At 41.1% G+C, this 26,855-nt stretch overlaps 1 protein-coding gene across 2 annotated transcripts in view; it reads left to right on the top strand.

Annotated features, from left to right (window-relative positions):
- The window catches only part of FREM2 (FRAS1 related extracellular matrix 2), a 181,306-nt gene that overhangs the window by 59,329 nt on the left and 95,122 nt on the right, over nt 1-26,855 (top strand). For both annotated transcript variants that reach the window (XR_012900698.2, XM_025185589.3), the window contains exon 3: nt 26,573-26,719. Coding sequence is in view for 1 of the 2 variants with exons in the window: in XM_025185589.3 (XP_025041374.3) it covers nt 26,573-26,719 (147 nt within the window). In the remaining variant the exon portion in view is untranslated. The remainder of the gene's footprint in view (nt 1-26,572; nt 26,720-26,855) is intronic.

Raw genomic sequence — 26,855 nt, 5'->3', positions numbered from 1 at the left:
GGAGGGAGTACGCGAAGTCTCCTCCCACTGCCAGGAGCACGAATGCCTAGAGGGAACCATCAGCTATTCTGAACAGCTGGCGGTGCTCTCTGTCGGGGGGGGGAGGGGAGAGAGAGCAAAGACTTCACATGCTCCCCCACCCACAGACTATCAGGGTCTGTGGGCGGGGAAGCACAGAAGTGTCCTGACCTCGCCCTCGCCCCCGCCCCTTCTGCCTGAGGCCCCGGCTCTTCCAGGGTGGCCAGGACCACTTCAAATATTTCTGAAGTGGCTCCCGGACAAAAAATTATTGCCCATCCCTGCCATAGTATGTGCTTGTCTTGGATGCATTGGGTTCTATTTATTAGTTTATTTAAATTTACTGAACTCCCTCCTCTTTCCCTCTATCCTCTCAAAGGTAGCAATTCTACATTTGCTTATGGTGCAAACATCAAGTGATTTTTTTTTCCTCTCCAGTGATGGCCTTTTTGCAGAACTGGAGTTAAAGAGATCTGGCTTCTCCTCTTGCCACAGAAATCTTTGGAAATGTTGAGCAAGTTGCATCTTGGTCTTTCTCTAAACACAACTAATCTCTCTTATTGGGTACTGTGACTACTCTCAGCATCTTCATATTTAAATATTTTACAAGATTCAGAATTAAATGTTCATAGGTATATACTCTACCTTACAGTTCAGTATGACTTGTTCCATTAAGGAGCTTTGACTACTGAAATCGGGCCACTTTATTTAAGTACGTAATTTGGGCCATTAAAGTTTTAAAATGTTTTTTCTAGGTTTCCACTGTGCCTTTCTAAGAGTCTGAATGTCACTGGAGGAGCACAGAGAAAGAACCTGGACTTTCTGACTGGAAGTATGACATGTGCTCTCCCTGTATAGTTGCAGTCAGCAGCCAGTGTGATGATCATATCCCCTTTGCAGATCCTAGGAGAGATAGCACTTCCTTGTCCATGTGTTGAGAAAGCACAGGAGTTCTGGGTCCCTGTGTATCTACCAGTACCATCAAGTTTATTATGCATGATAAGAATCTTAAACTTCACCTAACCCTTCAGCCATGTCATAACATGGTCAAAGAATGTACTGGTCTGAAAGAAAACTATATTAGCTGTTCTTCCTTGACATTGGCTTGTTAACTATTCCTTTAGATTAATGAAATTTAAGGTCAGAGGGAAGATTTAATATTGTTATTTCCAGATTATGTAAGCAGCAAAGTTCCACTAGCAAAGAATGCAGTCACTTTGCTTTCATCAAAACCTGTAGGGATTGTGTGTGGACAAGTTCATAAAACCATATACCTCTGTCCAAATGAGAGGCGTTACCATAAAAAAGGGAAGCTATCCCTGTGTGTTGAATCTTGTAATAAGATAAGTATTATCATCTTATGGAAATATTAATAAAAAACCCAAACAAGTGTAACCACCAACAGACAGATTTGAACCCGGGATCTCTGTAAAAGAGTATAGGAGCCTCTACCCTCTGAGCTAAAAGCCAGCTGGCTCCTAGCCCATGCTGTAGAGGTCTCTTGATCTTAACTGTTGCTGTGATCTAGGTACCACTTGCCCTGCTCAGTAACCACACTAGTTGTGTGAGTTACACAAGCTACTAGCCCATAAAATATTGTCACTTAACGTTTGTTTTGCCTTTTTTATAAAGTCTGAGAGTATTACACTCTCAAGGTCCCTTCTCTCGAGGTCCCTTCCAGTCCTAGTATTCTGTGATTGATACACTGGTAACATTGTCTTCATCTGCACATTGCACAGGCAGTAGATGAGCCAGTTTTCATAGGATACGTCTAGACTACATGCCTCTGTCGCCAGAGGCATGTGGATTAGGCTACCAGGCATAGGAAAATGAAGCGGCGACTTAAATAATCGCCGCTTCATTTAAATTTACATGGCTGCCGCGCTGAGCCGATCAGCTGTTTGTCGGCTCAGCGCGGTAGTCTGGACGGGTGGATGTCGACATCAAAGGCATTTGTCGACCACCCAGGTATGCCCGATAAGGCATACCTGGGTGGTCGACAAATGCCTTTGATGTCAACACCCGCGCATCCGACTACCGCGCTGAGTCGACAAACAGCTGATCGGCTCAGCGCGGCAGCCATGTAAATTTAAATGAAGCGGCGATTATTTAAATCGCCGCTTCATTTTCCTATGCCTGGTAGCCTAATCCACATGCCTCTGGCGACAGAGGCATGTAGTCTAGACGTACCCATAGGCTGCCTGACCAGAGTCACCCAGGATGCCCTCTCCTGCAACTTCACAACAAATCAGTCTCGTGGCTTCAGATTTTGTGTTGACAATATGATGTAGATAAATGTGAAGTACACCAATCCCACTGGGCCACCTTGTTATTCTATAAGTGCGGTTGTTAGCAGTAGCATGCTCAGGGAGGATGGGGAAGGAGGGACGCAGCTGCCACTACACTTTCTCAGGGTTCTACATATGTATGCAAGCCTTGTCATCTCCTCGGGGCGGGGGAGGTGTGGCGATGTGGATATTGCACCATAGCTCAACAAGGTCTCTGTTGGATTGGTAGTGACAGAGTCCCATAACCAAAATCCTCTGCTTTTATGCCTGGAGATTCCCCCTCAAAGAATTCTCTGCTTGGTGGTGGTGGTGGTGTTGGCAAGGATTTCCCCATAGAAGGAGGGACAAACCTGCCCCTTACCAATCCAGGATGGAAACTTTTGCCCTCTGCCTCCCAGAAGGCAGTTCTGTATGTGGGGCCAACATGTAAACTAAGTTATTCGGAAGGTGGAGAGGAGAGATGTGAAGCATGAATCTATTGGGAGGTGGCAACATAAACCTTTTTGGTAGAGAGTGGGTGCAAAAGGGGCCAGAATTAATGGATTTATTGGCAGAGGTGAAAACTTTAATTAATCTTGTGTGTGTGCTGGGAAGTTGTGTTAATAGTTTTGTGTGATGTGTGCCCTGGGAGCCAGCAGTAATTAAGAGTGAAAGGTGCAGCAAGTCAGAGACCAGAATCTCAGACACCATGGGTCTGTCTAGACTGCATCCCTCTGTCTTGCAGGAGGCATAAGGGATCTGTCAAAAAAGGCTTTCTTTCTCGACAGATCTCCCTCTAGACTGCCGCTTTTTGCCGACAAAGTGCTGAGTCTGCAAAAACTGCAGCCATTTTTTATGCAAATTAAGTACAGGATATTTAAATCTCCGCTTCATTTGCAATGTCAGCCTGCCTAATCTGCATCCCTCTGCCAGCAGAGGGATGCAGTCTAGACATACCGTCAGTGTAGGGACTCTTGCAGACCTGTGGGATGGTGCATGTGTGGTTTAGTGTACTTCAGCCTTGTAGTAGTCCAAGGGATTTAATATATTTTTACCATTGTGGACACACACTTATTTTTATTTAAACTGAAAGGTTGGATTCTGGAGCACAACACAGAATATATACAAAAAAATTGCCAGTAAACAAAGTCATTGTAAATCTGCCCGATTCCAACTCCTGGGTGCTGTTATGGAGCATGGTCCTGGTAAACAAGCAACATAGTGTCTTCCCTGCACAGCTCCTCTCCCTTTGCATCCCTTGCAGGGAATCTTGGACGTGAGCCTCAAATGGTGTAAATAGTCATAGCTTCATTGTCTTCAATAGAGCTCTGACCGCGTACACCATTGGAGAACCCATATTCTCTGGTGTGGAAAGGATTGTTGTGTCCAAATTGCCATACTGTGCCCATTGCTGTTGCATCTGAGCATCTGCAGCTAGTACATGCAGTGCACACTGAAGAATCTTAGTACAAAAATGTACATCTTCTGCTTTTCTTTACAGTCTAGACAGTGCTTTAATATTTAAATATTGTCGTAATAAATGTCAGTTGATTTGTTAAAAGTATGTAATGCATAGCTGTGTTACTGTTTGCAAACAATAAACTTTCTAGCAGTTTTCCACAATTGCTTGTAGAGATGGGAAAGTATAAATGTGTATACTGTTAACTGATGACCCTGGGCTCATCAATTAACATGCACAGTTACAGGCAGACCACCCCAACCTGGATGGTATGCACAGGGAGTTAGCTTTTAAGTTACACCCCACATGTATTGGCTCCCATGGAGCCACTTGCCCCCCATCCGCTGTGCTGCTGCCGCTATTGAAGTCAGCGGTGAAGGGGGGAGCATGCAGCTACATGGGAACTGGTACACCTGGAGAACCACCTCCCTCCGACCAACCCCCTTGTGTAACCACTGACATTTTCAGTGGTTACATGTTTACCTGAATAAATACATTTAACGTCCTAAATTGCTTGCAAATTTTTAAATGCAAATGAGGAATTCAGCTTTGAATAGGTTTTTTCATGTTCAATAGTTTGTACTTATCTAAAATGTATATTCTGCAGATAGATTGAGTTTATATTATTTCTGTTCTATAGAGGTCAGATTTAGGATTCAATTAGTTTTTATTCTGCATTAGTGACATTGGTGTTAACATTATTAGTCATAGTAGATTATGTGCTGAAGATTATATTTACTATAGTAAATTCAGAGCAGAATAAGATAAACTGAAATGAAAACTGAACGTGAGTTCACCAATGGTGTTTGAAATAGAATATAAAGTAAGTCTAAATATGGAGAGTGATAGTAGAAATTATTTTTACTAGGCGCATGAGTCTTTATACATTCTCATATTCTATTTATTCTAGCAAAAGTCAAAGAATATAAATATTGGGTAAATTACTGTCAAATTTATATAGCGATCATAGTTTTGATCATGCCTTTGTTGAGGCTCTGAGTAGTGTAAGCTGTTGTTTAACATGACATTTCAATTTGGTAATGAAGTCATTAAGGGATCAGCACTGTTTTCTCTTGTTCTTCCCACCATTCAAGTTTGCTCAGCAGTTAAGGATTCAGAATAGTTTCCATTCTTATCTCCTGTGTTTACATATTCAAGACATTTCTAAGCATTTGTTTTTGGAACCAGTTCTGCAATGGTGATCCAAACTAGCTAGACTGCCTTAAGAGCAGTGTTTTTCAAAAATTGGGTAAAATCTCACAAAATTTTGTTGGCGTTGACACCTCTAAGGTACGGCTAGACTGCAGGGTTTTTTGGGGAAACCAGAGGTATCCTGAAAAAACTCCATCATGTCCAGGGAACGCGTTTGCTCTTCCGCTTTTTTTTGCGGAAGAGCAAACATGCTCTTTCAGAAGCCCCTGTATTCCTCGTTCTACAAGGAAGAAGGGGGCTTTCGAAAGAGGGGAGTTTTCTGACATTTGGTCCAGTCTAGACGGGCCAAATGCCGGAAAAGGTCTCTTCTGACAAAAGAATTGGAAAAAGGTACGCAAAATGCGGAGCGCATTTTGCCTAGCTTTTTCCGACAAACAGATGTAGTCTAGACGTACCCTTATGGAAAGGGTGTCAGATTTTGAGGTGAAGTCCAGAGCAGTGAAGGCTTGTATCATCACCTGCCTGGTAATTTTGAGTGCCTCACAATGCTTTGCTGGCAGTGCAGTGAAATGTTACCATGAAAGGGGGGAAAATGGTCTGGAAGTCAGTTTTTCAGTTGACATGTGGTTCCCACTATGGGAAATGTTAAAATTATCTGGGATAGAAATACCCACCTCACGATCTTTCACTCTAGCCAGAAATAAAGCTCTTTCTTCATATGTCATATACCTCAAGGTGGGAACTGAAGGCAGGTTTGCAGTTGTAAATTGAAATGTCCATGTTTAAAAGGTTGCTGAGACGACAAACAAGGGCCTCTTTCATATCAGCACACGCCGAAAGTTAGATTACAGCAAATGTGTCTGAACTGAACATGAGTTCTTGAGACTGTCCTTTCAAGTTTCATTTTACCCCCCCTTTGCTATGTAGAAATTCTCCATGGTTCCCATGCGTTTCACCATAAGGACTTTTGTAGAGCTAACACTGAGAGTTGCACATTAACCAAATAAAGGGGAAAGTAAGTGTTTTTCCATGACCATATATGGATTGTGGTAAAATGCTTTGGGCTCATAAACTTTCCAATGAACTATACAACGTAACTTTGTGTATGTTAAGTGTCAACGAACAGAGATATTATTCACACTTTGGCCAGGTACAGAGTCTATTGTAAACTCCAGGATGAATGAACATAATAAGAGATCAGAATCTGTTAGAAACTTATTTTTTAACAAGTAATTTTTCAAGGTCTAAGTGTGAATCCAGTAAAATCTAAAATCAGGGTCACTAAAGAATAGGCAGCATTTGTAAGTTCACTGACATAAGTCTAAATTCTCATCAGTTTAGGTTTGGGTCTACTCAAAAAGTCATACTGACACAAGTCTTAGTCTGGATGCAGATATAGGGGTATAAAAGTGCTATGCACCATTTAACCAGAATTTCTGTTCCATGTGACTAGGCAACTGGTCTGCTTTGACTGCTGCTTACCATGATGACCAGTTTTGACTTGTTTCTTTGTACTCCCCATCCCTCTCATTGGTTTCTTATATCTAATGTTGTCTCTTGCTGTATATTTAGAGTGTAAATTTCTCAAGGCAGAGGCCATTTTTCGTTCCATGCCATGGTGAGCCCTGATCAATGACTGGCTCCCTGGGCACAATTAAGGTTGTTAAAATGCGATTATCTGGCTAATTGTATCGGTTTAGGTTAGTCGATACAGTGTGTATCGATTATATGACTAGTCAGTAAGTGCTGATGTGCAGAGCCACAGCGGAAGTAGTTCCAGGAGCCGGCTCCAGAGACACCCACACTGCTATTCTGCATTTTAAATGTGGTAAGAGCTGTTGGGCTTTTACTACATTTAAAATGCAGAGGCACAGTGATCAGCGCAAGCCGGGACTGCTCCGTCCTGGGTCGCACTGAGTCCAGCAGCTCCTGTTCATGGCAGACAGTCCTGTGTACTGTGAACAGGGGCTGGTACTGGAACAGCCTCTGATTGTGGCAGCTAGTGCTGGCCACCTGCAGAGGCTGCTCCTCCCCCCAGACCTTGCTGCCTCTCTCTGACAGAAGCACCCGGGTGGAAGGAAGTGACTAGTCCAGTGGCTACTCGACCATCCGATAAGCATTTGTTTATCAGATAGTCAACTAGTTGCTAACATTCCTAGGCACAGTGAAGTGCAACTAATAATAATAAATAATTGATAGCAATGGGATTATAGAGTTGATGAGGAATATAAAAGTTTTAAATGGACATGAAATGATATTAACAAATAGAGGGTTTAATATTCTAAACTAAAACCAGAAGGTATGTGTCAGCTTCAGAGTTACAGTTAAATATGTTTTAAAACAACATCATAGAACCTCACCTGCATTTCTTATTTTGCTGAGGTTTGAGTTCAAAGGTGTTTTCCCTCCAACACTGAGGAAGTAACAAGCATCTCAAGCTGTGTACCAGGAATGCAGGGAATGCAGCAGCACCTGCTTCATTTTGTGTGCTAATGATGTTATCAACTGTTGTAGAAGAAACACAGAACTCGGAGCTCAGGTCTTGGCAGGTAGAAAGCTTTTCAGCTCACCTTTAAACTAGGACGATAAACATCCTTTATACAAGTTGTACATGTCTATGCTAACTGAAATGTTAAAACTTCTTTTAAATCCCTACCTTTCCCAAAAAATTTAAGAAAGTAGAATGGATACTGAACTCTCAAAACACCCTTTATACTTCCTTTTCACCTGCTCCTTTGATGTATTTTGGGAGTAGGCTGTTGACACTGGGCTGCAGTGTTGGAGAATTCCCAACTTTCACACTAGCATTGAATCTTTGCTTCTGAATTTGAGTAGAAAGCAGTTTTTCTCCTGCATATAATTTCCACATTTTGATAACAGCAAATTTAGATATTTACAACCTGACTTGGAAATTCTGAGGGGTGATTTGGGTAATTTTACCAAATAGTCACCTTGCCTTCATATATATGGATGTTGTATTTGTTAGAAATATACAGTTTTGGGCGGGAGGGTATATGGCCATAATATCAGTAAAAATCCTTATGATTTTGATGTGAAGATAGTTTGGGTAAGCAATTATATTTCCTTTTTCAGTGGATGTTCACCTACTTTTCCTGAGCTAATGTCCCTAGATAGAACAAAGTGATACAAGTTTATAATGCATTAAAAGTGAACCCTTTTGTTGTCTTTGTTTTCTGTATCAAACCATCTAAACCACGGGTTCCCAAACTGGAGGTATGTGAAGAAATTCCACGGGGGGCATGAGGCAACTCAGCCCCACCTCCCCCCGAATCTCCTCCTCCAAGTTTTGCTGCTATTTTTGTTTCTCATCCCCCATCTGTTCCTTTTTTTCCCTCCCTTAACAAGTTTTGCTGCTATTTTGAGGGGGGTGGGGCGTGAGGGTTTCTCAAAAATCAAAAAGGGGGCGTGATGCTGAAAAGTTTGGGAACTACTGATAAAACAAAGGATATTTTTTATTTTGTCTTTTTTTGTCAAAGTTAAGTCACCTGCCAGGGCTACAGTTTTAGGGTTGGCATAGCTTTAATAGGATCAAAGCAGCCACAAAGGAGTTTGTCTGATCAAATAATATTAAAAGTTAAGTACTAAAGATTGCCCAGCACAATTAATCTGAAATAAATTAAAAGTAAATGTTAAATGAAAGTGCATGGAACTTGTTCTCTTTCATGTAGTCTGACATTTTATTTCTTGTGTTGCCAGAACAGTTAGGGAACCAACATTCAAACCCTTTTAAAGATGTGCTCTTAATAAGAGACCAGTTTGATCTTTTTGACATGGAGGAAAAGTGTAGTTTTCCAACAAGAATTGAGTGAAACAAGAGTGAAATAAGACTGTCATCCAATGTATACTGTGTTTTGCAGAGTAATAATTAATCCATATTTGCATATGTTCCCTTTAAAACTCTGAATCGAAAGTTTCAAAATCTGGATTGTCATCTGATAATGATGGAAATGCTTTTCAAAGATGCAGCTTTCAGCAGCCAAGATTTAAAAGTGTAAACTTGAGCAGTTGAAGATTAATTACTTTTTGAATAACTATTACAAAATAATAACTACAAATTAAGATCCCCAATTCATGTGGCTAACTTTACTTCACATTTCTCAGATGTGTATCCATGTTAGTCTGTAACTTTAAAAAACAGCAAATAGTCCTGTAGCACCTTAGCCCTGGTCTACACTAGGGAGTTATTTCGAAGTAACTCCCCTTATTTTGAAATAAAAAGCAGTGTGTCCATACTTCCAAGCCTGTTATTTCAAAATAATGGGCTGTTTATTTTGAAATAATAATTCCTGCTTGTCATGAGAAATATAATGCTTATTTTCAAATACTTATTTCAAAATAGCAGTAGTGTGGATTCTCCACTCCTGTTATTTTGAAATAACTACTTCCCAAAGTCATTCAAAGTAATAATCCCCAGTGCTTCCTGGGGCTCTTAAGAGTACATCTACACAGCAACATTATTTCGAAATAACTAGCGTTATTTCAAAATAACTTAGTCCACGTCTACAAAGCAGGCAGTTATTTCAAAGTAATGTCGAAATACTGTCAAGCTGGAGGACTTCTTACTCCAACTCCTGTAACCCTCATTGTACGAGGAGTAAGGGAAGTCAGAGGAAGAGTGCTCTATTTCAAAATGAGTGCTGTGTAGTTGCTTCCAATTTCGAAATAAGCTATTTTGTAATAAGCTATGCAATTGATGTGGCTCAATTTGTGTAGCTTATTTCAAGTTAAACCCTGCTGTGTAGACTAAGTCAAGAGAGCACATCCACATTAAGGGAGACTGCCTTGGACTAATTTTGAGGCTTCCCTGTAGTGTGGACACAATATTTCAAAATAGTTATTTCTGGAGTTATTATTTTGAAATAAGTTATTTTGAAATAATTTCCTAATGTAGACATGCTCTTAGAGACTAACAAAAAAAAATGGGTTTTGCCCACAAAAGCTCATGATACTATATATATATATTTGTTAGTCTCAAAGGGTACATCTACACAGCAGGGCTAAAGTTGAATTAAGCTATGCAACTTCAGCTACGTCAATTGTGTAGCTTAAGTTGAAATAGCTTAACTCAGCTTTTGGCACTTACTACACAGGAGGAAATCGAAGGAAGAACACTCTTCCTTTGACTTCCCTTACTCCTTGTGAAATGAGGATTACAGGAATCGGAGTAAGAAGTCCTCCAGCTCACCATTATTTTGAAATAATGGCTTGCTGTGAAGATGCACTCTTTGTTGTTTCAGAATAATGTCAATTATTCCAAAATAATGCTACTGTGTAAACACAGCTTAAGATGCTACAGCACTACTTGTTGTTTTTTACTTCACACGTGTAATGTAAAGGTTTTGCAGGACTGTGACTAGACTGATAAAATGGAAAAGTAATTTAACGAAAGAAAAATTATATTGTAATTGACTTTTAAAATAATACAGTATATAGAATACAATAATTTTGATTAATAAATATGTGTCTATTATTTACTCTGTTTGTGAGGATATAACATGCTTTTAAAAATATGACACAGAGTAGTTAACTTGGGATCTGTTCTCAAAAGTTATAGGCCATATCCTGTTCAGTACTAAAAGAACTTTCAATTGCAACAAGTTCCCTCATCAGGCTCTTTAATTACAGTAACTATTTTACCTATTAATCTGCGTGTGATAAATGTGTGTGGCACTGTTTTACAAATATAAATCAGAAGAAAACTACACATATGGGTGTTAACAAAACAAGAAGAGCTAAACCCGTTATTCTTTGAATGCGTAAAATAAACCTCGCATTCATTTCCATGCAGAGTCTGCTGTTTTGGGGAAGTTGTCTGGCGCCACAAAAGGAATTAGGTTTGCAGTTTGAAAAGATATCTCAAGGCAATTAAGTTTATTTTAAGAATGCACTGCCAGAGATCTCATAAATTTACTTATAGCCAGAGGCTATGCATGCATGAAACCTTACTGAGCCAGGTGCTTTTCTTTTTCTTCTTCAGAAGGAGTCTCAGGGTGTGGATGCCTTTGGGGGGAAAAAAAACACATTATGCCCTAGGTAAAATGGATATTATTTAAAAACATATGTGATGGTTAAAATCGTGCAGTTTACTTTTCCTTTTTGATTACTCACAATAGATTTTAAATTATTTTGCCAATCTTGGATTAATAATACTTAATAAAAAACCTGTTTCTTCTAAAAGAGTAAAATTAATGTAACAATTATATCAATACAAATTTAAATGTTAGCTTAGAAATATTTCTAGTTACAAATACAGGTGCCAGTGCATCCTGGTATTTTCTTTTCTTTATTTCTATAGGTCTGTTTATTCTTTTCATGTTGTGACAAAGTTAGGGTCTGATTATACAATGTTTTGAGTGTCTCTGTTGGGGTGCTAAGAACCTTTAGCTCCTTTTGACTGTATGGGAGATTTCCATGACACCCAGTGAGGAAGTATTTTGGGAAGGATCCTCTGTATGTGCAATCATGCAGATTTAATTTGTAAATGTGAATAGATTGTTATTAGCTAATTAGATAATCCATAAAGGACCTGATACTGTCTGGTGCTGAGTTCCTTCAACTACCAGTGAAATTCAATTACCTGCAGTTAAAGATATGCTAGTAGATATTCAAGTTATAGTGGTACCTATGTACTAATATGACAGTATTTGAATGCACTTCTATATAATCTTTCTATGTAATTTAATCCACTAAGGCAGTTGAAGCCTGATAAAAAGCCCATTACAATCAATGGCAATTTTTCCATTAATGTCAGTGGATTTGGGATTTGGAATTTATATGCTGTTCTCAGCTCCTTACCAGTAGCTTTACATATGCTTTTGCATTTGTAAGTAGTATAACAATCTTTGTCGTCTTTGGCTACAAAAGTTGACTAACCAATATATTAATTCTTTCGTTTACCCAACTGTACCTTCTGTGAAATGGCTAAACGTTATAGTACTGAAGCCTTTTTGATTTAACTGTATCCAAGCCCTATCTTCTCACACACTGACTCTTCCATTGGCCTTTGGCCAGAGGTTGCGAGCACATAGCCAAGTTGCAATGTGTACCATATACACAGTCTTTGAGATCATTTGGTCTGTTCGACAGGTGACCACACCAGGAGTGTCTTCCTGCCCCCTGTCTCCATGTTAAGCAAACTCTTAGTGGAATCTCATCCCTGCATGTAGAATTGGCCTCTGTACGGTTCTCTGCTTCTCAGCTCTGTGATGATCTCTGTATCTGTGGAGTAGGTTCCCTCTGAGCATTGCGTCTGCTTTCTCATAAGTTCCTCCTGTTCCTTTGAATCACTTGTCCTTGTTTCATAATCATCTTGTCTGACCTGGGTGTTACAGCATCCCTCGTGACTCCTTCAGTCCACTCCTTGTGGTGTCTTTCTAACTGTTAGATTCTCCCAGGCAGGCCTATTTCAAGGTCAGTAGGTTGTTGGCTGCTGGGTCATACTCTAGTACTTGCTTCCTCTGATTGTTGTCTCTCTTTTTTTGGCAGTGTCTATATTTTTCTGGCAGCAACCAGCTTCACTTCATAGGGAGCAGGGTTTGGGTTCTTTTGTCCCCTGAATACCTGGTCTGGTTTGTTTTGGTACATGGGTAAAAGAGTATTTGTTGCCGGCAAGAGTAAGTCTCAGGTCCGACACTGGGTTCTCAAAGTACAAAAACACGCTGCACAAGAATCTGTCAAACACAAGCAGTTTATTTCCAGACAGACTTTAGCTGTACCCCTTAACTAAAGAATAACATGATAGGAAAAGCGGCGTCTTACGTCCCTTCTGCAAGCTGAAAACTGTGTTTCAGCTGTGGACGAAGCGGGAGATCGTCAATGCTTCCGAAGCGCTGGTACCAAAGCCAGGTGAGGTCTAAATTGCTGTGTTCTGGTGCGCTTTAAATACACTGTCTCTGCGTTATTTTGCATCTTGGAAATTTCCAGGAGTTACTTATTACTTGCTCATGTATGGCTTAGCTATTAACTATCGATCTGGTACTGATCTGGTTTTACTTGTCCTTTGACCTTGTTTACATGATCAGTACCAGCGCAGGACATAGGACAGGGCAGGCGGGGCGGCTACCCCGGGCCCCGCGCTTCAGTAGGCCCCGCACCAGTGCCAGGGGCGGACTGGCCTGGTGGGATACCGGGAATTTCCCGGTGGGCCATCCGCCGAAGGGCTGGCCGGCAGCTGCTGCAGGAGGAAGGGGGGGATTGTGGTGGGGCGCCACAGCCCCGCACTTTTGAAATTCCCTAACGCTGGCCAGTACGGGCCACGTGGGGCCGTGGGAGTGCATGCGTGGCGTGCTGAAACGCTGTGCAACTGCTGAGAGGGGAGATGCCTGGGCATGGCGTGGCGTGGCGTGGCGTGACGCCACGGCCCAGGACTTTAAAACCGCGCGGCCCAGCGTTGCACCGCACAGTTCGGCACGTGGCCTGGAGCCTGGGCTGAGGCCACGGCCGCCCTGCACACTGGAAGGCAGAAGGTGGATGGCAGAGAAAGGGGCTTGCGCTGAGGGGAGGGGGGCAGGTCAGGAGAAGAAAGAGGAGGAGAGACAAATGCCAGGGTGCCAAGTGGAAACAATGAGGAAAAGGGCAAGAGGGGAGGTGTTAGTGGAAGGGGGGACAGGGTGATGCTGGGAGAGGAGGGTAAGGGCATTGGGAGCTAAAGGGTGGTGGGGGAGGTGCTGGGAGAAGGCTTGAAAGGAGGGGTAGGCGTGAGGAAGGCAGGGATGGAGCAAGGCATGTGTGAGGGTACAGGAGCATGAGGGGAACGGGGGCAGAGGGTGGTGAGGGGGTGGGCATCAGGGAAAAAGAGGGCAAAGGGTGCAGGGGCAGTGAGAGAAGGGGGAGGCACCAGGAGGGTGCAGGGATAAGGGAAGGTGCAGGTGCCAGGGGATTCTGGGGGTGAAGCAGAAGGGCAGACACCTGCAGGGGAGGGACCAGCACCAGGAGGAGAGAGGCAGGGCAGGTGTATAGAGGGAGGTGTTAGGAGAGGGGATGAGGAGGGGGTAGCTCACATAATCAGTGTGTGGGGCTACTGGTGGAGTGGGCACGGGGGGGACCCCTTTTTTTGTTTTTTCTCCAAAGGGTGGGCCCCGCGATATTGTGCTGCCCTGGGCTCCGCAAAACTCTCATCCGCCCCTGATCAGTACATCTGGGTAAACAGGATTGTTATGTTCCTGCCCTTATCTATAACTTATTTTTGCTACACTGATACAATTACTTATCTTAAATGGCGTATGTTCCTAGAGGCTTGCTTCTGGCTCATCAGATATAGGGAAAAGGAGAAGGGTGGAGTGCATGCCTTACCACCCCTATACTTGCACGTATGCAGTTCTTCCACAATTAACCCTTACAGTATTCCTGTGTTCCAAAAATGCTGAATCTGAATGAGAAGAAACAGTCTCGTGTAATACTCTCTTAATTGTTTTCACATCTTATTCCACCTTACCATTACTCTGTCGGTGTGCTGGGGAGGAGGTGTGGGGGTTATACTCCCGTTTTTGTGAATATTTCTTGAATTCTTCCAAGGCAAATTGGGGTCCATTGTCAGGGATTACAGTGTCTGGGATGCTGTATCTTGCAAAGTGGGCCTTCAGTTTGCCAATTACTTGCTTGTTTCTTGCGTTAGGCAGGACTTCAATCTTCCAAAGATTTGCATAGTGCCCTCTGTAATCAAGACCTGCTTTTCTTTGAAGATAAATAAATCTGCTCCCACATTTTCCCATGGTCGGGTGGGCAGCTCATGTGATAACAGTCTCTTTCTGCTAGTGGGTGTCACATGTCAAGCAGGTATCACACCCTTCCATCATTCTTATGCCCATCTGAGAGAGCTCTCAATCCCTAGGTGTGATGCATCTGGTTTTTTTCATGATATCCTTACATAATGAGGTGGGAACAACCGTTCTCTGTCCTTGAAATATGATTCCCTCCTGCATACTCAGCTCATCCGTAATTTGAAAATATGGTTCTGCTTTAACCCGTATCAGACTTATGTTGTCTGATATCACTTTCCTGACTGTTTGTATAAATGTAAAAGGCTATGGAAAAGGACATTCAAATTGAATGTCCTTTTCCATAGCCTCTTAAATTTAGATGTTGAACTTGGAAGATAGACAAGTTCTTAATAAATTCTGTGTCAGTCTTCTTTCCCCAGCTTGCTTATGCAGTATATATATTCCCTGCTAAGGGGAGGAGCTAACACCTGTAGTCATCTGGGGCACTATCTGATCTCTATGTAGTAGCATTGGAGTCTCATCAACATGCACTGCAGTCTCTTTGGATGTTTGCTTACTGAGCTGCCACCTCAAGGCTAGAGATTGCTCTGCGGGCACTCAGGTCCTGTAGGCCCTTCTTACCAGTTCCTTAAACACATCACGTAATCTCCGTTGTGGCTCACAGCTCGCCTTTCTGAGGGTAGTTTTATATCAGATAAAGCTCACGCAGACCCCAGAGTCCTTAATCACAAAATAATCCTAACAGTCCTCCATGAATCCCCAACAATGAGAGCCCCAAATCACAATTCAACAGTTAATACCTAAGTCTGGTTCTTCTGCCACACCCAGAGCTCTTCCTCTGACTGGCTCTTAAACAACAGTGTCCTAGGGGTTTTCCCTGCCTGGAACTCTTAATTCTTGTATTCTAGTACTACAGGCAGTCCCCGGGTTATGTACAAGATAGGGACTATAGGTTTGTTCTTAAGTTGAATTTGTACGTAAGTCGGAACTGGCTCCAGATTCAGCCACTGCTGCTGAAACTGACCAGAGGCTGACTACAGGAAGCTCGAGGCAGACTTGCTCTGCCCCCAGCTTCCTGGAATCAGCCACTGATCAGTTTCAACAGCGGCTGAATCTGGAGCCTGGGACAGAACAGCTGGGGCGCTGCCAGGTAGGTCCCCCCAGGACCAACCCGGCAGCACCCCAGCTGCTCTACCCCAGGCGTCCGCAACAAAATCCTGGACTGCTGGGGGGGGCGCACTAACTGCGCCCCCCCCCCCAGAAGACCAGGGAGACCCGGAGCAATGCCGCGGGGGCGGCGGGGTCCCGCGCCTCTGCGACTTTGCTCCGGGTGTCCCTGGTCTGCTCGAGGTGTCCCTGGTCTGCTGGGAGGGGTCCCCAGCAGACCAGGGACACCCCGAGCAAAGCCTTGGAGACGGTGGGGTCCCGCGCCTCTGCGGCTTTGCTCCGGGTGTCCCTGGTCTGCTCAAGGTGTCCCTGGTCTGCTGGGAGGGGTCCCCAGCAGACCAGGGACACCGCGAGCAAAGCCGCAGAGGCGGCGGGGTCCCGCACCTCCAAGGCTTTGCTCCGGAGCATAGCCACAGAGGCGAGGGACCCCGCCGCCTCCAAGGCTTTGCTCTGGGTGTCCCTGGTCTGCTCGGGGTGTCCCTGGTCTGCTGGGAGAGGTCCCCAGCAGACTAGGGACACCCCGAGCAAAGCCTTGGAGGCGGCGGGGTCCTGCATCTCCAAGGCTTTGCTCCGGAGCAAAGCCGCAGAGGCGCAGGATCCTGCCGCCTCCAAGGCTTTGCTCGGGGTGTTCCTGGTCTGCTGGGGTCCCCCCCCCAGCAGACCAGGGACACCTGGAGCAGCTTTTCTCACCCTGGAAGATGCGGTGGCGGGACCACTGCGAGTCTGGGTGGTCCCACCGCCCGCGAGTTCCGGGGCGAGAAAAGCCCCGTTCGTAAGTGCGGCTCCGACATAAGTCGGATCCGCGTAACTCGGGGACTGCCTGTAGTCCATTTCCTTGGCATTTGTTCACTCTAATCCCCTGGGAACAGGGGATTTTGAAGGGGCCTTGCTGCGATTGTCTCTAGGGGCTTTGGTCTGATTCCACCATTACTGAGTGGCCATAGAGGCTATGTCTATGCTACTAGATTATTTCGGAATACGTTATTTGGAAATAATAACTCCCAAATAACTATTTCAAAATAAGCTTTTTCCTCTTCACAAACAGGAGTTATTATTTCAAAATAATAAGCCCATTATTTAGAAAAAATAATGGGCTTCAATAGTGTGGATACTCTCCTTGTTAATTTGAAATAAGGGGAGTTATTTTGAAATACTTCACTTCAAATAGTTTTTCGTCTGTTTTGGGGAAGGAGTAAGCCCCCAGGGGTTCAAGGGCTGATGTGAAGCTTATGGCAGTGGTAAACTTCAGAAGGCTGCAGAACTCCCTGCCTTATTTCCTAATAAGTTAAAGTAAAAGTTTTGCTTTCCTACTGTTTTGCTTCCCTACCTTGTCCTGCAAGGCCAGATCTGCATACAGCTCTAACTCCTCCTTCCGCTCCTGGGGCATCAAACCAAGTTCCATGGCTCACGGTGTCAGCTGCTGCACTTCAGAGAACTCTCAGCTCAGACACTGCTACCATGTTCCATTAGCAAAGAGATATGCTGAATGCAGATTCTGTTGAGCAAGTGGGACTCTGTTAAAGCCTGTGCACTACTCTGTCTATCTGGATGAGTTCTGTTTTTCAGGTGTCCTGTCCATGGCAGTCTCTGCAAGGAATGATTCCCTGCTTGCTTAGTTGAATTTGTTTACTAGGATCCAGATTTTGACCATTTCTTTGCATATACCTTTATAATTCTCTTTCTCATCTTCCACACATTTTTGTGCATTGCAAATACACAATATACTTCAAATTTAAAAGATTTGCTCATATATTTGCTGATACTGAACATTGACAAGTGTAGCCATTTAAAGCTTGTTTCTAAGTTGTAGACCTAACCCAAAGAAAAAAAATTGCAGTAGCTGTAGACAGCTATCTATTCTTCATATGTCAAGCACTGTGGACACCCAGCAATTATATTCATTCAGGCATAAAGTAAGGTTGTGATGAGAGGAAGTGTATGTTGTCTCCTGAGAATCTGAAAATCCATTGTTTTGAGATAGGAATTAATTAGAGGTTGGGATTCTTCTCTACTCTGAAAATATATTGAGTTGCAGCAGCATATATGAAGCAGACTGAGTTCGGAAGTGGAAACGTCAGAGGGTTAATTTAGAGATGGTGTTTCATGACAGCATGTGAAAGGGACTTGTAAAGATGAAACCGTTTTATGTTTCAAATGACACTATCTGACTCACCTCATGTTAGAGATGGTTAAAATCAATCTCAAAACCCCATTCAAAGGAGCATAAATGTATTGGGTTTGCGTGTATATTTTACTAATGCTATTAAAATTTCTAGACCAAAGAAAAGCAATTTTGTAGGATATGTAGGTTCTAATTATGTTCAACAGCAGACAGACAGTGGGTGGCATTGAGCTCCAACTATGAAAAATGAGCATTTGTTACCTATTCTCTAAACATTTCTTCTGGAAAATTCTTCTATATATGGTAGGAGAAATGTTCATTGTAGAGCTGTGTTTTCTTTCATTCTAACACATGGGCACAACACCCATAACATACAACATTATAGTACTGTAGAAAATCATTTAAAATAGACTGAAATATAATTTCTAAACTAAACATAAGAAATCTACTATGTATTTCTCTGCAGTGGACATTGGTCAGAACTGTCTGGGGTTTGATAAACTCTGAACACAGGAAAAGAGAACTGGCATGAAATTATATCAACCCTGCAGGTGGTTCCCCCTCAGATAGGCTCCTGAGATCCCACTTCAGTTGATATCAGTGAGGTTCCATGAAGACCTAATGATCCAACTTCATGGTGTTACGTGAAGGAGTGAGGCCATTAGCATGTAAATCAGGTGGAGAAATACACTTGAATACACTGTAGTGATACGTCAATTATTTGTATCTTGTGGCAATAAATATTAATAAGAGGAAACTGAGGAGGAATTTAAAGAAGCAGACAGTTTTAAAATGGTGCTCCTATGATCAGTCTAGAACAATGTATATATAAATCAAAAGTCAATTAGCTTAACTAGTGAGGCTTGACTGAAGAAGTGGAGATGAAAATGGTTTGTAAAAGTTCTGGACTTGGAGACAGGAAGTGCAGGGAACCTCTTACAAGTAAATTGGAAATCATAGTCTTTTTAGGGAGGACAAAGATTTCTGTATTTTTTTTCAGTTGTTACTCTTAATCAAAAATTCCTTTGTGGAAATAGGGAATTAACCTCATACTGATATATAATAAAATCTAACACGTTGTATTTGATAAACAACTCTGGTGAGAGACACGGGGCTTCACTGGAAACAAAGGGTGAGATGTCTGTGCAGATCAGTTAATGGTCAGAGGCAACTGATTTCTAAAGATACAAGTTTTACTTTTTTTTCCTGAGGCTACGCATGACAGATTTAACTTGGACTCAACTGGGGATTTTCCCTTCACCATACTTCACTTTCACACATTCACAAAACTTTGTTAGTGGCACTAATATACTTTAGTGAGCTATAAAGCAGATCTCAAGTGTCTCTTATTGCACATTGCTTCCCCCAAGATAATTGCAATGAAAAAATAAAGCCATGGGCAGTCACAGCAATTGCAGTATGATGGTCGTTCAATCCCTTCCATTCAGCCTAATGGCACCTGTTCCTTTGTCCTATCTTGCTGTCTGTGTGTGTTGACCACCTGAACAGAAGTGAACTTCCAATCTGTCTCTGCTCGACATCCTACTTGCAGTTTGCAATGTACCTCGGTACAGTTTCTCCAGCCGTGGTGGGCACTGTTCTGCTTTATCAAAGACTTATTAAGGAACCTTTTAGTAGATTTCAAACACTCCATTCCAAACCTGTATTTCTAGTCCAACTTTTTGATAAGTCTCAGACACTGCCTTAGTACCTGCAGTTGAATTTTCATTAACATCTTGTTAGGCTATTCTAAAAGTTCAAAGTGGGTAAGTTAATATCTTTTATGCGATCAATTTTTGTTGGTGAGAGAAACAAGCTTTTTTTTCTACCTACGGACTAGGTAGTTCGAATTAAAGCTCCTAATTCGAACTACCGTTACTCCTCCTGAAATGAGGAGTAACGGTAGTTTGAATTGGGAGCTTTAATTCGAACTATCTAGTCCGTGCCACGTGTAGCCACGGACAGGTAGTTCGAACTACGGGGCATTTAAAAATGGCGGCGCCCGGGAACATGCAAATAAAGCCCAGGATATTTAAATCCTGGGCTTCATTTGAAAGTTCGAATGCCTACATTAGCCAGCCTAGTTCGAACTAGAGTGGCAGTGTAGACATATCCCAGGAGTGAATGCTGAGGATCTGACTTAAGGGTTTTATCCTGTATTTTTCATAGATTTATTTCCTTTAAATGCATATAGCCACCTTAGATACGCTGGTGCATCAGAGGAATCAGAAAGATGTTCAATCTTCAAAGCATCTTCTTCAATAAGAATGTTATTTTTTTAACAGTTTCCCCCATATCGTAGTAGAATGATTAGTTTCCTCTTCACTTTTTTTTTAACATAACTTTTTGTATTTGGTAATTGCAAATGGAGATGCTATGTGACTTGATTTTTCTGGAAGTGGCCCTGCTAGAAGTAAAGAAACGTTAATGACTAATTTAGCATCATGCTTATTTAAATGCATTGGTTTTAAGCATAATCATATTTACACCATAGAGGGCAAATTTCATTTAAGTCAAGGGAATTTTCAAGAACTACATCATTGTAACTTGGCCCTCAGCCCTTTTGTTTAGTCTTAAAATCACTGTGGTAATGGCTCCGCTCACTAACCCTCTGATTTATTTGTATTGCAAGCACTCATCTGGGAGAGGAATAAAAGCAAAACTGTCACTGATTTATAGTACCTTAATTATTTGCATAGCAGTTTGGCTTAAACCCAAGGAACGATTGGTGAGGAACACAAACTTCCTAAATTTATTTGTAGATGTTTATTTTATTATTATAGGCAACACAGATAGTGAATTAAAGCTTGAGGCCAAATGAAGATTGCATAGTCTACCTTAATTCTGTCATTTGTTTTCATTTTTGAGTGTTTGACTTTAAAACCTTAATATTCTTTCAACATTGTTTTGGTTTTGATGTGATATTTCAGTATGCTTGAATGGAACATGCATAGTCTCATCCTATTCTGAAAAGGATTTGAAATGAAAATAAAACTCTTTTGTTCTCAGAATAACCTTTGACATTTTAAATTATTTGTATATTTAATTTAATAATTTATGCACAAAATACTTAAAATATACAATTTTATAAATAAATTGTTGTATACATTTATAATCTGTCAATTATTATAGTATAGTGCTGCTCATTTAAATAGAGTTAACAACGTTGTGTATTATAAAAGTAACAATAAGCTTGAATAAGTAAAGTATTTGTTGAAGGCCCTTTGGAAACTTCACCCACAGTTTGTTTGCCTCCAATCAAGTAGTTTAAAATGTGGAGTGTAATGTAAAAAAGAGTGGAAATTAGGCTATAAAATGTTTCATTTTAGTCTTTCCTGAACTTTTTAATTCCATGTTTAATCTAACCTTATGTTTCCAACAGGGTAAGTTTTACCAACATTAAAAATAAAGACAATAAATTAGTTTGGTAGCTGGCCAATTAGTTTTTTCCATGTAAATGTTTTTCCTTGATACCACTTTTTTCTTTCAAGTAATAGTTTCTTTGTGTACAAAAACATGTGCCTGTATACAGAGGTTTTAGCTATTTAAAACAGTGAACAGGAAATTTAAGAGACCCATTACAAAACTACTACTAAGCTGTTTAAAACACCGTGTAAAAGCCTGTGTCTACAAGACAGTATTAAAAATATCCCCATCCATTTTTGTCTTAAAAAGTTAATAAGGGACTTTATCATAGAGATGTACTTCTGAAAAGGTGATTAAGAAGTCATCAAGTACAGCCCACTGCACTGAGGCAGAACCAAGTAAACTTAGAGTCTCTCTGATAAGTGTTTATCCAACCTTCTTCTTAAAAACTTCCAGTAATAGGAATTCCACAGCTTGCCTAGGTAACCTATTGCAGGACTAAACTACCAGTTAGAAAGTTATTTCTAATATCTGCCTTAAATCTCTCTGGCTGCAGACTAAACCCATTACTGCTTATTCTACCTTTAGTGGACATAGAAAACAATTGATTATTGTCCTCTTTATATCAGCTCTGAACATATTTGATGACTATTCATAAAATTCCCCCAACCTTCTCTTCTCCAGAATAAACCTGCCCAGTTTTTTGCCTTTCCTTTAAGAGAGATTTTCTTAACCTTTCTTTATTTCAATACTCAGCTTGAGTTCTGTGATCAGTTCTCCTCTGAACTGTCTCTCATTTGTGCACATATTTCCTAAAGTGTGGCACCCAGAATTAAATACAGCACTCCAGCTGAGACCTCATCAGTTCTGAGTAGAGCTGGACAATTACATTCTGTGTTTTACATATGACACTTTTGTTAATACACACCACAGTTATATTAGCCCTCATTGCAAATGCAACACATTGACTCTCATTGAATTTGCGATCCACTGTAACCCCATGTCAGACAGCTATGTCACACAGCTGTATCCCCCGGCAGGGCTCAGGCCCTTCCACTCAACTGGACCCCAGCCCAAGGCCCTGTTAGTGACTTGTTCGCACCCCTGAGTCAGACTCCCTCTGATTGCCAGTACCAACTGAGCTGAGCTGCTCTTTTTTATATTAGTGCAGCCTGAGCATGCCCAGTAAGCTAAAGGGGTGTGTGGCCTCCTCTGCCCTAAGGGCTGGGTTAACCCCCTCCTGATGAGTGCAGGATGGGTATGCCCCATCTCACCCCAAGATCCTAATCAGCAGTAATATCACTGCTATTTATTCCCCATTTTGTAGTTGTACCTTTCATTCTTTGTTTCTTAAGTGAAGTACTTCGTGCTTGTTTTTATTGAGTTTCCTCTTGATGAATTCAGAACATTTCTCTAACTTATCAAAGTCATTTCAAATTCTAATACTGTTCTCTAAATTGCTTGCAACTCCTCCTAGTTTGGTGTCATCTGCAAATTGTATAGTATAAGCTTACTCTCCACTTCATTATCCAAGTCATTTATGAAAATTTTGAATAATACCAAACCAGGAGTGATTTTGCAGGAGCTCACAAGACACATCATCCCAGGTATACTGTGAACCATTGGATCATTACTCTTTGCGTATCTTTCCACTGTGTTTGTGCCCACTGTAATTTTTTTTTTTTTTTTTGCTTATGAAAGATAATGTAATGTGAACTATGTCAAAAGCTTTATTGAAATAAAAATATATCACATCTTCTGGTTCCTTGCAGAGAAGGAAAAATTTTTTTTTTTTGGCTCAACAAAAATTTTTAGCCCGCGTATTTTGGGAGAGCATCCCTACTTACGGCCCGCAGCTGTTTTCTTTGGAGTAATATGGCCCCGCCGCTTTCCGAGTTGTGCAGGCCTGATTTACACCTTTCATATTGGCTCCTCTTCTTGAAAAATTGCCAGCCCTCCTGAACTCTTTCTGTTAGTATTTCTTCCCATGTGCCTACCTACCAGTTCTCTGAGTTTTGTAAAGTTTACTTTTTTTCAAGTCCGCTGTCCTTATGCTACTGCACTCCCTCCTTTCTTTCCTTCCAGTCATGATATTGACACTGAAATTCACTGAGCTAATTGAATCCTGTTTAAGCTGAAGTAAATACTGGCTTAATTAACACTGAAAATATAACTGTATTTGAGTTTTAACTGTTGTGATCAATGTATAAACACTGTACAGCAATTACTGGTACATACATTTGTTAGACTCTCCTCTCTCCTAAACTCAAAACTCTGGTCATATGAAGAAGTGGGCTGTGCCCACAAAAGGTCATGATAACCATCTACATGTTTTGTTAGTCTGTAAAGTGCTACCAGACCATTTGTTGTTTTTAAGTGTATCCACAACAATTGGTAGAGTTCAAAGGAACAGTAATAATAGGGTAGTAATAATAGGTGACTGCAATGTGATACTCTGTTTTCCTTTCATTTACATAGTACAGTAGCTTTCACATTTTTTTCTGATAGCACCATAAAGTACATATAGAGGCTTATCTGGGGAGCAGCGTGGAAGTAACTTAAAAGGCTGTTTGTTCAAGAGAATAGAGTGGAGCACATTGAAAAAAAAAACCACACACACTTCCATTTGTCCATTCTTACTGTAGTTACAATTTGTATGAACTAAAACACTTAAAAATATTTCTCTACAATCCAATACAAGATATTTTATTTTCAAATTATGTATAAAAATCTTAAACAACTGTTGCAAAGACAATTTTCTGCTGTTCATTCTGCAGTTATGCCTACAAATCTTGTCCTTCAGCAGCACCTTGTGGGAGTGGAGCCAGAGTATGTACTCTCACAAGAGCAAATAGCCCCAGCAGTCTGTTGATAAGACAGCATTTTTGCTCCTCATGCTAGCTATATATTTTTCCCATGGCTATGCTGATCGCTGCTTTTATCTTGCTCTATAAATGAAGGGGCCCATGGCAAACAGACTCTACCATGACCACTCAATATTGATGGTTTCTGAATTTTTGTCTCTTGCAGTCAGAATACCCGTATTTATTTATAACCAGACATTATGTTGTCCTTTCACCAAGGGTAATCTGTAGAAGATGGAGGTAAACTGTACCTGAGAAAATAATGCTGTGCTATATTTTATCATTGAGTAATGTTTATCTGTTTGTTTTTTGCTTGTTATATAAATAAATAAGCACATGCAACCTGCATGTAGCTTTCTGCCAGTGATATATATGTTGCCTCCATGCAACTCTTATCTTTCCATTTAAAAATAATTGTGTTCTTATGTAACCCTTGAAGGTGTCATCGGTTTATAGATGTTTCTTCTGAAACACTTTAGGCTACATCTACACTACAGCTCTGAGATTGATCCACCTGTAGATCAACGCTCTGAGATTGATCCACCTGTAGTCAGTGTAGTGAGTCTAGTGAAGACCTGCCAAATCAACCACAGATCACACTCCAGTTGACTCTTTTACTCTACCTTAGACAAGATGAGTAAAAGAAGTCAATGGGTGAATTTCTCCCATCGATCCCTTCGATCATGTTGACCCCACAGTAACTTGACTCTGTGGTATATTGATACCAGCTATGTTATTCACATAGCTGGAGCTGTGTAGCTTAGGTCAACTTTCTATGGTATTGCAGATGTAGGCTTATTTTAGATCTCTGTCCGGTCTGTCTTTTTCTATAGTGCCTGTCTTCACCATATCTAAGTGCTATATTATTCCAGTTGCATAACCCTATAAGGCCATATAAACTAGTTGCATGTGAGTGTAACTAGTGCTAGGCATGGCGGAGGCTCACACCCAATTTGCAGGTGTGGGTTATACAGATGCTTGTAGTTGAATATGAAAGAAGTTAGGCAAATGTTTTCCCCTTTCCAAGTATTGGTTCTGCTCCTCTTCCTCTTAATCTGAGTCACAAAAGTAGGGTACTCATTTTACGATGAGCAATCTAAGCATTATCCACACAGAAATGGGAGGAAGGGTGCTGTGGAAAGCTCTTTTCATTAATGAGTGTGTAGATATGATCTTCAACTTGATGGCTGTGTCATCAACATATAGAACTGCCAGCCTTTGTGGGCGGCACTGCCATACTGGACTTCACTCGCAGTGTCTGAAGCCATGGCAGTCAGGCTTGCAGAATCCCAGACTGTTCTTAGGAAGTTGTTGTGCTGCTGCTATTTTGGGGAACTTCTGCACTCAGGATTTCAGTTTGCTTCCATGCATGTGATAGTCAGTTGTGTGATAGGATTGTGCCATGTCACAGACACTGTTAAGGGGTATCATCTGATCTGTAAGTATAGTAATTTAAATTTCAAAAAATCCTAGTCTGCTGGGTGATTCAATCTGGGGGCTTAATCAGTAGAATATGTATCAATTGAAAGTCTCAGAAGAAAATAAATGCTGGTGAATCTATCACACACGCATGTGTTTTCTCAGATTCATGGAAGTAACAATAACTACCTGCAGTGCTCTAAATCACCTTAAATTAAGTATGTAAATCATACTTTTGTGAATAAGTCTAGAGTTATTATTTCATCTGCTTTTGAAGTGTATCTTGCATATAAGAAAGACATAATCTTTCTCAAACCATTTGCTGTTAAGATGTGAAAGCTGTATCATAAATATGTTATGTAACACATACCTGTCATATAATCTGTGAGGCAAAAAGGCACTGCATTCAGTGAACAAAACAGTGATCTTTCAAAGCAGGCCATATGGGTAATGATTAATTTCCTAATTAACAGGAGTTAGTCTCTTTTACAACTTTGGAGTTATTTGTCAGAAATTCTTTTGGAATAATTGTGGATATCATCTCTGGTTTCTTAAGATAATACATGCCTATCTTTGCTTGGGGCACTCTGATCACTTCTCAGAAGTTCCACATAATACCTTGTGCAATCTGTGTTTCGGAAGTACAAACTCAGCCTTGAAAACTTTAGGATCATTCATTCATTTGTTGAAAATACAGGGAACTCAAACAGCATTTTAATTAAAACTCAAAATCATTTAATTGACCCATATTCTAATTTGAACATCACCTGTTTGTATGAATCTAGCATAGAATTTGTTTCTGGTATACGAAATGTGTCCTGGGCTACTTCATTATTAATTTGTCTCGCTGTTAAACTGCCACAATGTTAGGAATTTGAATTTTCAGCTGAAAAGATATGGCTTAGGTAGGAGACATTAATTTGCATTACAGAGAGGAGGAGATGATGATGAAAAGAAAAGAAAGGTAAACAAGCATTTATGTTTCTTTTTTTTTTCAGGAGGCAATAAGCTGAAGAGCCAGCATTTTCGCTTGAGCTGGGCCTGGATCTCTTTAGAGAAGGAATATTATTTGGTAAATGAAGACTCTAAATATCTAGATGTTGTTCTTAAGCGGAGAGGTTACCTGGGAGAAACTTCTTTTATTAGTAAGTTCTAAACCTATAAATTACTTTTGAGCCAAAGACCAGCAAGATTAGCAAAATGTGTCACAATAAATTACATTGGTACTATTGGGTACTTATCCAATAAAGCTACATTTGATCCATTGTACACTGAAAAATA

Source organism: Pelodiscus sinensis, chromosome 1 (genome assembly GCF_052426305.1).
Source record: "Pelodiscus sinensis isolate ZL-2025 chromosome 1, ASM5242630v1, whole genome shotgun sequence".
Taxonomy (NCBI): domain Eukaryota; kingdom Metazoa; phylum Chordata; order Testudines; family Trionychidae; genus Pelodiscus; species Pelodiscus sinensis.
The sequence above is the reverse complement of the archived record's forward strand: the minus strand, read 5'-3'. Positions and strand labels throughout refer to the sequence as shown.